General features: G+C 48.2%; 1 protein-coding gene across 9 annotated transcripts in view; it reads right to left on the reverse strand.

The window, feature by feature from the left end:
• Nucleotides 1-12,229, reverse strand: part of STXBP5L (syntaxin binding protein 5 like) — a 779,311-nt gene that overhangs the window by 492,154 nt on the left and 274,928 nt on the right. For all 9 annotated transcript variants that reach the window (XM_029578338.1, XM_029578339.1, XM_029578335.1 and 6 more), the window contains one exon: nt 2,336-2,459. In XM_029578338.1, coding sequence (XP_029434198.1) covers nt 2,336-2,459 — 124 coding nt within the window. The remainder of the gene's footprint in view (nt 1-2,335; nt 2,460-12,229) is intronic.

Consider the following 12,229-nt stretch of genomic DNA (forward strand, 5'->3'; position numbering starts at 1 on the left):
ATATCAATCTATTCTACTGTTAATACCCATTAGATCACTAACATCCGGGGGGGGGGGGGGGGGGGCAGATATTCATACTAGGGAGATATAAAGAAACAGTTTGCAAATACAGAAAGGCGTTCCTGAAAAACCATTAAACTTCCTTATTAATCAGATATTGGTATTTATTTGAAGGGAGATCTTTTTCCCTTCAACAAAGCTTTTAAGATGCTCTGGTTGAAAAACAATATGTGTATTTTCTTTGTACTTCACTATGCACTTGCAGGGAAAGCGTAGGAAGTAGGACACCCCCAGGGCCAAAACTTCTGTTTTTAACTCTAGGAAGGCCCTCCTTCTCTGTTGAGTCATTTTAGATACATCTGGGTATATACCAACATTTACCCCCATGAAGTTCTTATTAGGCTGCTTAAAATAAGCCCTCATTAAATCTCCCAAGTCCTTATCATTAAAGAAAGAAATCAGGAGAGTAGCTCTCTCTGCCACCTCATACGCTGACGATTCCAGAAAATCTGTAAGGTTCTCCAGAGCATTGGTAGATATTATTTGTTCTTGTTGGGATTTGCGATTAGGTAGGAAATAAACTTTATCCAGTGGGGGAGATTTATCTGTGGAAATATCCAAAACTTCAGAGAAATATCTCTTAATTATAGATCGAGGAAACTCTCCCACCACTCTTGGGAAATTTAGAATCCTAAGATTTAAGTGTCTATTCGCATTTTCCAAGTATTCAATCTTTTTATTCATGGTTCCAAAGTTCTGCACCATAGTAGTCTGTACTAATTTCACTTGTTTCAGTTCTTCTTCCATCTTTTTCAGGTTTTCTACAGTTTCAGATTTCCCAAAATTATCATTCATCATGCATAACTGAGAAGACAAAATACTAATATTTGCCAAGCATTCATTTAAAGACTTTGCCATTGAAGATGTTAATGTCCACAAGGACTCCATAGTAACTACCTCCGGTTTATCGATGTTTAAAGTTTCACCAGGAATAAGAGGAATAATAGAAGTCGGAGACTCACCGCTTCTATTGCTCTGACTCGATTCCTCATTCAGCCCAAGGCCTCCGGGTATAAACTCTCCAGCATACCTGGGATTCTGGGCATTCTGACCTCCCAACACTTCCCCATTGGCTTGAACAGTCAGGGCACCCGCTTCGGATCCTGTATTCAGGCGGTGTGTTGGGGGTTCCCGCTCCGCAGGAGGTAGTCTCTGATCCAGCGGGCTTAGAGAAAACAATTCCGTAGTTGGGTCTTGTGCTCCCTCCACCGGTCCGACAGCCGGATTAGCCAGCCCGCTCTCACCGGTTTTTGTGGCGCATTGTGCGATGGTCCGCTGCCCTGGAGGTAATGGAGGCGTCGAGGGGTACGATCTCTGTTTACCCTTGCGTTTTGGAGGCATATTTTCGATAAATCCAACAGGAAATCTCAATTTAAAACGAAAAGACGCCAGAGCAGCTTCACAGTGCGACCTACGGCGACGCCATCTTTAACTCCGCCCCCCTGCTTCTCCATAAAAATGTTTAAAAAATGACTGAAGACATGCTTTGAAGTCAGCGGTTAAAGAAAAAGATATGATCCCTTTGATCAAAAGCGCGGGATAATGAATGACTCTAGGATCAGCCTTTGTTAATATGATGCTTGGGTTTATCATACTGATACATTGAAATTTAATTTCTTTCTTTATTTTAAGTCTGTTTCATGAAAATATTATGTATGTTTTAACTTTGCAAACCACTTGAATTGTCTCAAAGTATGCGGTATATAAAAACGTTTAAATAAATAAAACTAACTATCATGACAACATGATTTTTTTGTCATCTATTTCATTCCAAGCTCTATATTCTCTTACTGTTCCCATCAAACATTCTAAGTGCTTCGAAACATTTATGGCAGGGATCAGCAACTCCAGTCTGAGAACCACAGCTTACTATGGTTTTCCAGATATTGATAGTGTTTAATCAGACCTATTGTATACATCTGACCTGTAAACAAAATTAATTTTCATATTTTAGTTATTTCAAAACTGGCCCAGTCTGTGAGTTTCAACTTGTATAGCTTTGATTTATGGGGTACAGATACTTTTCAAAGGTGACAAAAGGATATGTGTATGTGGACTCCTTTTAAAAGGTGAATGTGATTAAATTGCATATACCTTATGCAGTTCAACATTAAGATTTGGGAAAGAACAGAAGACACAAAGCTGTTTAGGAATCTGGCATAGTTCACAAGCTGCCAGCATAGATGATTAGAATTGCCAGATATTTGAGAATTCACTCGTTTTTCCATGTAAAATATTGGTTTTACATACCTACACTTAGAAACATCACCCTTACCATGTGGAATTGTAACCTGGAATGGTCTACTGGGGTTTTTCAAGTTCCAAAGAGTCAAACTGCCATCGGAGTGGCTGCACATGAAATGCCTCCCTTCATGATGCCAAGAGACAGAATGAATAGCCTAAATAAAATAAGAGTGCAAATATTAAAACTATGAAAACAAATGGATGAACTCAACTCCTATCATATCATCTTTTTAACCTCCATAAAGATTAAGAATAAGGGAATGAACATAACAAAACTGAAAACACTAAACATGATTATTTACAAGTACCCACTTGGTAAGCTGCTCTGATCTAAAATGTTGTTAGCACAATTCTTTTAAAAATTTTTGAAAATGAATATCCTTACTCTCCCAATAGGTAGGATCTCATCAGGAGGGCACTTCCCTCCCCTATCACCTTTATTTTTACACTAGGCCATAAAAGCTTGTCAACTACTGATATAAATTATCCATGTATGTATATACAAATAAATATACATATACAAATAAATACATACATATATATATATATATAAATCAAGGGTAATTACTTATCTGTAATTGTTCTCTGTAGATAATCTAAGGACCTCATTTACTAAGGTTTTTTCCCATTCTGTAGTAAAATGAGGACCCAAGAGTTACACTGATGGGCGATATGGCCTGTTGCATTACTAGTGAGACAAAAAACTTTTCCCATTTTGTAGAATTTGTTATAAGTACATATCCCCTGTTTACTATTAGAGCCACTGGAATCCAATAGTCTTCAGATCCTTTTTGATAGTGATTTACATAAAAGAAAATGAAAAATTACTACAAGGTGATAGTCGGTGAGCTATGCAACTAATAAAATACTATCTTCAGAGAACAACAATTATTGTGGAGATTACTTACCTGATAATCTTGTTTTCCTTAGTGTATGCAGATGGACTCAAAACAACTGGGTATAGCGTGCTCGTGCTAGCAGTTGGAGACTGATCTGATGTCAGCACGGGTACATATACCCCCGCAGGAAGTGCAGCAACTCAGTAATCTTCCTTGCAAAAGCTCTATGGCTACATGTGTGACTGACCGATCGATTAAATGAACATGATTACCCCGACCGATTGATAGTAGCTGGAGACCGCCAGTGTTCTCAACCGGAAGGCGTCGACACCCGGTAGGGTGGATGTCCTATGTAAGAAAAACATGGCTTACCGTGAGTCGGTGAATCCCCATGTGTACCGGCAGCCGGGCGGGATGCTGAGTCCATCTGCATACACTAAGGAAAACGAGATTATCAGGTAAGTAATCTCCACATTTCCTAGCGTGTAGCAGATGGACTCAAAACAAGTGGGATGTACAAAAGCTACTCCCGGACTGGACGGGAGGCTGCCCGAGGTCCGTTCAGGATTGCCCTCGCAAATGCTGTGTCCTCCCTGGCCTGGACGTCCAGACGGTAGAACCTGGAGAAGGTATGGAGGGAGGACCACGTCGCCGCTTTACATATCTCTGCAGGCGACAGCATTCTAGTTTCTGCCCAAAAGGCCGCTTGCGCTCTGGTAGAGTGAGCCTTGACCCGTAGAGGTGGTGGTTTTCCCGCCTTTACATAGGCTGCCTTGATAACTGCTTTGATCCAGCGGGCGATGGTTGCTCGTGAGGCCGCTTCCCCTTGCTTCTTCCCACTGTGAAGGACGAACAGTTGGTCCGTCTTTCGTACTGCTTCTGACATTTCCAGGTATCTGGACAGTAGCCTGCCGATGTTGAGATGGCGCAGTATTCGACCTTCTTCCGACTTCTTCAAACCTTCTGTGGTGGGCAAGGATATGGTTTGGTTGAGGTGGAAGTGTGAGACTACTTTGTGTAAGAAGGAAGGAACCGTGCGAAGATGGATAGCCTCTGGAGTGATTCGGAGAAACGGATCACGGCAGGACAGCGCCTGTAGCTCTGAGATGCAGAGTGCTGAGCATACGGCCAGCAGGAACACCATCTTCAAGGTCAACAAATGGAGGGACAGGCCTCGAAGGGGTCTGAAGGCAGGTCCCGCTAGGAATTCCAAAACTAGGTTGAGGTTCCACAAGGGCACTGGCCACTTCAGTGGCGGGCGAATGTGCTTGACTCCTTTCAGGAAACGCGAAACGTCTGGGTGTGTGGCAATACTGTTGCCGTCACTCCGGGGACCGTAGCAGGATAGCGCTGCCACCTGAACCTTGATGGAATTGAGGGACAGACCCTTCTGAAGTCCATCTTGCAGGAAATCCAAAATAATAGGGAGTTTAGCGGCATGTGGACTGGTGCCGTGAAATTCGCACCAGGCTTCAAATACTCTCCAGATCCGTATATATGTTAGTGATGTGGAGAACTTGCGTGCTCGGAGGAGTGTATCTATTACCGGCCTTGAGTATCCTCTCTTCTTTAGTCTAGCCCTCTCAATGGCCAGACCGTAAGAGATAATTGAGCTGGATCCTCGTGGAGGATGGGACCTTGCCGCAGCAGGTCCCTGTGTGGAGGCAGTGGCAGTGGATTCCCCGCCAGTAGTCTTCTCATGTCTGCGTACCAGGGTCTTCTTGGCCAGTCCGGGGCCACTAGAAGAACTAGGCCTCTGTGCCGCTGAATCTTGTGTATGATGGCGCCCAGCAGGGGCCATGGAGGAAAAGCATAGAGCAGGAACCCCTGAGGTCATGGCTGTACCAGGGCATCAATCCCCTGGGATAGAGGATCCCGCCTGCGGCTGAAATACCTGGGAACTTGAGCGTTGGACCTGTCCACTAGTAGGTCCATGCCCGACATCCCCCACTGATCCACAATCATCTGGAAAGCTGTGGGTGACAGCTGCCATTCCCCCGGGTTTAGGCTTTCTCTGCTGAGGAAGTCTGCCGTGGTGTTGTCCTTCCCGGCGAAGTGGACGGCGGAGATGTCCTGGAGATTTGCTTCCGCCCAAGTCATCAGGGGGGCTATTTCTAGGGATACCTGTCGGCTTCTGGTTCCGCCCTGCCGGTTGATGTATGCCACTGTGGTGGCGTTGTCCGACATCACTCTGACCGCTCTGTTTCGAAGTCTGTGGGCAAATCGCAGGCATGCTAGTCTGACTGCCCGTGCCTCTAGTCGATTTATGTTCCACCCCGACTCTTCTCTGTTCCACCGCCCTTGGGCGGTGGGTTCTTCGCAGTGTGCTCCCCATCCGTTCAGGCTGGCATCTGTCGTGAGCAGGATCCAGGTTGGGGAGAACATTCTTGACCCCCGGCTCATGTGGCCGGGCTGCAACCACCACCGTATCTGATTCCGCACTCTGGCTGGTAGAGGTAGGTGTACGGTGTAGTTCTGTGATCGTGGGCTCCATCGAGATAGGAGGGCGCGGAGACGGTTGTATGCTATGCTGTATTGCATTTGGAAATTTCGTGTACAAGTTGATCTTGTACTGCTGGCATACTAATTGATTGGATGAAACAGCTTACTGATTAGAAGAGTGGAGCCCCTGAGGCAGCGGCTGTAAAGCTGCGAAACTCGGCCTGAGTCGGGCGATTTTATTTGACATGTCTCTGCATCAATAAAGTGTTGGAAAAGATCCAGGCATCTATTTCTTTGTGTTTACCTGCCGGTATCATAGATCGCCTACCTCTGTGTTTTCTTGGACCAAGTTTACTACCCATCCTAGGCTTTCCAGAAGAGCTATAACTCTGTTGGTTGCCTGGCGGCTCTCCTCTGGTGACTTTGCCCTGATCAGCCAATCGTCCAGGTAGGGATGGATGAGGATTCCTTCCTTCCTGAGTGACGCCACCACTACTACTATGACCTTGGTAAAGGTCTGTGGCGCGGTGGCTAACCCGAAGGGTAAAGCTCAGAACTGGAAATGTTGGTTCAGGACTTTGAAGCGTAAATAGCGCTGGTGATCCCGATGGATTGGGATATGCAAGTAGGCTTCCGACAGATCTAGGGATGTGAGAAACTCCCCTGGCTGTACTGAATTTTTGACAGACCGCAGAGTTTCCATGCGAAAGCTGGGGACCCGTAGGTGCCGGTTGACTGACTTGAGGTCCAGGACGGGCCTGAAAGTGCCCTCCTTCTTGGGCACTATGAAATAAATGGAATAATGCCCAGAATTTATCTCCCCTGCAGGCACTGGGATTATGGCTTTTAGGGATAGGAGCCTCCGCAGGGTAACTTCTAGTGCCGTCCTCTTGAGGGGTGAACAAGGAGATTCCACAAACTTGTCCAGTGGGAGCTGAAGAAAGTCCAGGTAATACCCTTCTCGGATGATGGCGAGGACCCATTGGTCCGAGGTAATCTCGACCCACCTGTTGTAGAAGAGGGTTAGCCTGCCCCCTATGGCTGCTACCCCCAGATGGGTCGGCTGATTGTGATTGTGGGGTACGGCCGGGACCCGAACCCGAGCCGGTTCACCTCTTGCTGCGCTTAGTCCGAAAGGACTGGTTCCCGGCCTGCGAACGAGGAGCTTGGTAGCGAGTCCTGTAAGGGATGAAGCGCTGAGAGTTTCTAGCTCTGGATGGTCTAGGAAAAGGGCGCTGGCTCCTCCTTGACCTGTCTCCCGGTAGACGGGGTAATGGAGAGGCGCCCCATTTATTGGCCAGTTTCTTGAGGTCGCTGCCGAACAGGAGAGATCCCTTAAAGGGCATTCTAGTGAGACGTGTCTTGGAGGAGGAGTCGGCCGACCAATTACGTAGCCAGAGCTGTCTCCTGGCTGCCACTGAGGATGAAACTCCCTTGGCTGCCGTACGGACTAGGTCGGAGGCTGCGTCAGTGAGGAACGAGAAAGCTGATTCCATCTCTTCTCCCGGGGTGTTGTTCCTAGCCTGTGATAAACAGGAATGCGTCACCACGGTGCAGCAGGTCGCAATTCGTAGGGACATGGCTGCCACCTCAAAGGCGTGTTTCAGAATGGCGTCCATGAGCCGGTCATGTGTATCCTTGAGGGCCGCCCCCCCTTCCACTGGAATGGTGGTGCACTTCGCAATTGCGCTAACTATGGCGTCCATCTGAGGGCATGCCAGCATCTCCTTGGTTGCCGGGTGTAAGGGGTACATGCCAGCCAAGGCCCGACCCCCTTTGAATGAAGCCTCCGGCGCATTCCATTCCAGATCGATGAGCTGCTGTGCTGCTCGTAGGAGGGGAAATGGTGAGTCGTTTGGCGCAGGCCCTCTAACAGGGGGTTCATTCTAGGTTCCCCTGGGGTGTCATGGCCCGGGAGAGCCAGTTCCAACAGGCATTGTGAGATCAGGCCTGGGAGATCCTCTTTCAGAAAGAAACGCCTCATGGTCCGATAGGGTTCCATCCCCGAGGGAAGTTCTCCCTCCTCGGGGAGTTCGTCTTCTTCCTCAGAGTAATCTGAGTCCCCATAAGTGGGGCTTCCAGGTGGCGAGTGGCCGTGCCTAGGCCTTGAGGGTCCAGGGGCCGGGTCATTCGGTACGTATGGACCCGTTCGGGGAGCCGACTACATTGTGACAAAGGCATGAATCCCCTTGAATAATTCCACCCAGGAGAGCGAAGCCGGATCTGACCTTAGGGGCACCAGATCTCTCGGGTTCCCTGGCAGCTCACCGCTGCCTGCTAGGTCCGGGGTGTTCCCTGAGGAACTGGCAAGTACGTTGGGCTGTGACCGGTCCTGGCCTGGAACTCCCAGGGCCTCTTCACACTGGGCACATAGGGAGTCTGCTTCCTTGCTCTGAGTGGCTCTAAGGTTGCATGCAGAGCAGAGGCTTTTGCCTGCTTCTGGAGGTGCCGGCTCTGCTGACGCATGGGCTCTCTTACGCTCCATCTCGTCTGTGAACCCAGCTGGAGTCTGCGCTTTGTAATATGCGCCTGTCCACGTGTGCGTATCAACGTGCACCTGTGATCGTGCGCCTAGGAACGTGCGCCTATCAGCGGGCGCCTATGAACGGGCGCCTATGAACGTGCGGTTAGCAACGGGCGCCTATCCACGTGCAGTGAGCAACGGGCACCTATCCACGTGCAGTGAGCAACGGGCGCCTATCCACGTGCGCTTAGCCACGGGCGCCTACCAATGTGCGCTTAGCCACGGGCGCCTACCAATGTGCGCTTAGCCACAGGCGCCTATCTTCAGCGATGACCCAAGGGCAGAAGGCGAGCAGGTAGGCAAAAATGGCGACCCCCTTGGCGGGTTGCCCCGTAGGCAGACTCCGCTAATCCTCGCTTCCTTGGAGACCAACAAGTAAAGATGTGTGCCTTACCTTGTCTTCGGCGCTTCCCGGCTGCGACCTGGGCGGTCTCTGGCTGCGGGGGGAGAGGGTAAGTGCCGTCACCGCCGCGCTCGAGGAAGTGCACCCGCTGCCTCTAGGCCGCGCCCGAACTCGTCTCGCTCGGGGGCCAAGTCCACGCCGGGACCGAGGCTGCCTCTATGCCGCGCCCGAGCCCTTCTCACTCGGGGGCTAGGTCCCTGCCGCGAGTCGGCCACCGGACCGAGGCTCTTACCTCCGAGGGGACCACGGAAATCGCCTCGGGAAACTCCACTGGGGGAGGGACCGAATGGTATCACCGCAGGAGTGCGGGGCTCGTCTTCAAGTAGGTTTCTTCTATAAATTTAGTCGTTAGAATTCGGAAAAACGCTCAGCGAGCGTGAGGTAGCTCCAAACTGCTTTGGAGACGGAAATTACTGAGTTGCTGCACTTCCTGCGGGGGTATATGTACCCGTGCTGACGTCAGATCTGTCTCCAACTGCTAGCATGAGCACGCTATACCCACTTGTTTTGAGTCCATCTGCTACACGCTAGGAAAATGTACATTAACAGCTGTTTTCATCTTTGGAGAAAAAAGTTAGAGTCATAATGATGGGACAATTTAGCCAAGGGTTGCCTAGCAAACACTAACAGGTTGCAAGCAGGAATAGATAGAAAACATAAGAAAATAATTGTGTGCTTTATATTGTACTAGCAGTTAAGCCCGTAACAACGGGCTACATTTAAAAAATTTTTTTGGTCCATTTCCTTCCCTCTCACCTCCCCCCCTCTAGTCCCCCCCCCTCCCTCTCACCTCCCCCCCTCCCTCTCACCTCCCCCCCTCTAGTCTCCCCCTCCCTCTCACCTTCCCCCTCTAGTCTCCCTCCCCCCTCTCTCCTCCCCTCTCTCCTCCCCTCACCTCACTCTCTCCTCCCTCCCCCTCAGTCACTCCCCCTCTCTCAATCCCCTCCCCTTTCAGCTCATCCACAACCGGCAGATGGAAGATCTCCGAGGGGGGGGGGGGGTCCCTCCCTCCCTCGCGCGCTGCCGCTCCTGCTCCTCCCAGCGTCATTTTTTTTTTCGGGCACGCTCCGCTCTGACCGACGTGCTCGCCCGCACATGCGCAGTAGAGCAGTGCTCTACCGCGCATTTGCGGGCTGTCGGTCAGAGCCCATTTATAAGGTAGATTTAGGAAGACCAGTTGTGTTTGTTTATATCAAAGACTGTGGGTTTCTACTTGGGCTAATTCAGGGGTGGCCAACTTCTGTCCTCAAGAGCCACAAACAGGCCTGGTTTTCAGGATATCCACAATGAATATGCATGAGATAGATGTGTATGCAAATATTCCTCATACATATTCAGTGATAAAGGGGATGGAACAGCTCCCCTATGAGGAAAGGCTGAAGAGGTTAGGGCTGTTCAGCTTGGAGAAGAGACGGCTGAGGGGGGATATGATAGAGGTCTTTAAGATCATGAGAGGTCTTGAATGAGTAGATGTGAATCGGTTATTTACACTTTCAGATAATAGAAGGACTAGGGGGCATTCCATGAAGTTAGCAAGTAGCACATTTAAAACTAATCGGAGAAAATTCTTTTTCACTCAGCGTACAATTAAGCTCTGGAATTTGTTGCCAGAGGATGTGGTTAGTGCAATTAGTGTAGCTGGGTTCAAAAAAGGTTGGATAAGTTCTTGGAGAAGTCCATTAACGGCTATTAATCAAGTTTACTTAGGGAATAGCCACTGCTAATAATTGCATCAGCAGCATGGGATCTTCTTGGTGTTTGGGTAATTGCCAGGTTCTTGTGGCCTGGTTTGGCCTTTGTTGGAAACAGGATGCTGGGCTTGATGGACCCTTGGTCTGGCCCAGTATGGCAATTTCGTATGTTCTTATGGTGGATATCCTGAAAACCATACCTGTTTGTGGCTCTTCCCTGAACCAGTCCAAGTAGAAACTCACATCCTTGGAGATAAATCAACACAACTGGGTCATGTTGTACCAAAACAAATGAAACTAAGTATCTTAAAGAAAGTCAGTGAATGTGAGATGCTACTTCTTCATGTAGCCTTCTCTTTCTAATTTGTGGTCACTTATTCTGTATTTGGTGGAAGTTCATTTATATTCTGCATGTGTGACTAAGATGAGGTATTCTGCTAGTGTGCAGTTTTAATGCAGAGATTTATAGCAATTCAGTTTGTTTTCTTTTCCAATTTGTATCTCTCAATAAGAAGTGTATTAGCATTTTGGGGCTTAAATTGTGAGACACCCAAGCGCCGCGCGCCGAAGGAGCACGACAAAGGAGCCTGCTCCTTTGTGCGCTCCTTCGTGCACTCCCGTTGTGCACTCCCTTTATGTTCTACAACCTCATTAAGTGACTACAACCTCATTAAGTGACTCAATCCTCCTTGACCTCCCCTGAAACCCCCCACCACCCTAAACTCCCGACCCACCCTCCTCCATCCACCCTTCACCCTATCTATTGAAATCTTCTATGCATCGCTATACTAACAAAACTCTCCACACAACATTATACAGTCACGCAGCAACCAAACAGGCTCTCTCGCACAACAAAAACACACGCTATGGATCTAACACAATGCATTCCCAAACTTCCTCACCACTACAACCAATACCACCCTCCCAAATTCACTCCATCCACTAGACGTCTCACCAAAATCCAAACTAACCCTAAAATATACTTTAATACCCTCACACTCATCACTCTACTACTCATCAATGCACAGTCTATCACCAAAAAAATCCCAATCATTCATGACCTGCTCTCAGACTACCACCCAGACATATTCTGCATAACTGAATCATGGCTCAAACACACTGACACAGTCCTACTCAATCAACTGCCCAGAAACACATACAACATATTCTCCATACCTAGGAGCAAAAGAAAGGGAGGTGGACTACTATTCCTAGCCCACAAAAAACTTAAATTCTCCTCTTTCCCCCTAAACCTACCCCCTCCTTTCGAGACTAACCTATTTAAATCAAAACATCTACAAATACTCCTCCTCTATGCTCCTCCCGGCTGCCTACAACACAACCTCTCCCCCCTGATCGAAGCCATCACATCACACATCAACCTACAAGAACCAGCCATCATACTAGGAGACTTCAATCTCCATATTGACACCCAACCAACAACTCCCACCTGCGAACTCCTCCTATCTTCCATGACAGCTCTCGGATTCTCCCAAATCATTACCACCCCCACTCAGAAATCTGGGCACACCCTTGATTTAATTTTCATTAACAATAAAATATCTGCAACTGAATCACCCACTACTACTCCAACTCCATGGTCCGACCACTACCTCATTCAAGCCAAGCTCCAACATCAATCGAACACAGCAAAAACAGACTCCTGCTTCATTGAATACACCAAACCTTGCTCCAGTGAAGACCTAGCAGAGCTACTCCCGGAAGCACTAAAAACAATCAACCTACATGATGCCAACTCAGCTACAGACTTCCTGGATCTCCATCAACGCTGACATAGCCAACACATTATGCCCCACAATAAAAAAGGAAATCAGATCATCTACTAAACAAAATGCTCCTTGGTACACCCCCGAACTGAAAACATCCAAACGAACGCTCAGACAAACCGAAAAACAATGGAGACGAACACCTACACCAAACCTGAAAGACAAATATAGAACACTTCTACACAAATATACAGCTGACCTCAACACAGCAAAGCGCAATTTCTACACATCCAGAATTC

The sequence above is a fragment of the Rhinatrema bivittatum genome, chromosome 15 (assembly GCF_901001135.1).
Source record: "Rhinatrema bivittatum chromosome 15, aRhiBiv1.1, whole genome shotgun sequence".
Classification (NCBI taxonomy): Eukaryota; Metazoa; Chordata; class Amphibia; order Gymnophiona; family Rhinatrematidae; genus Rhinatrema; species Rhinatrema bivittatum.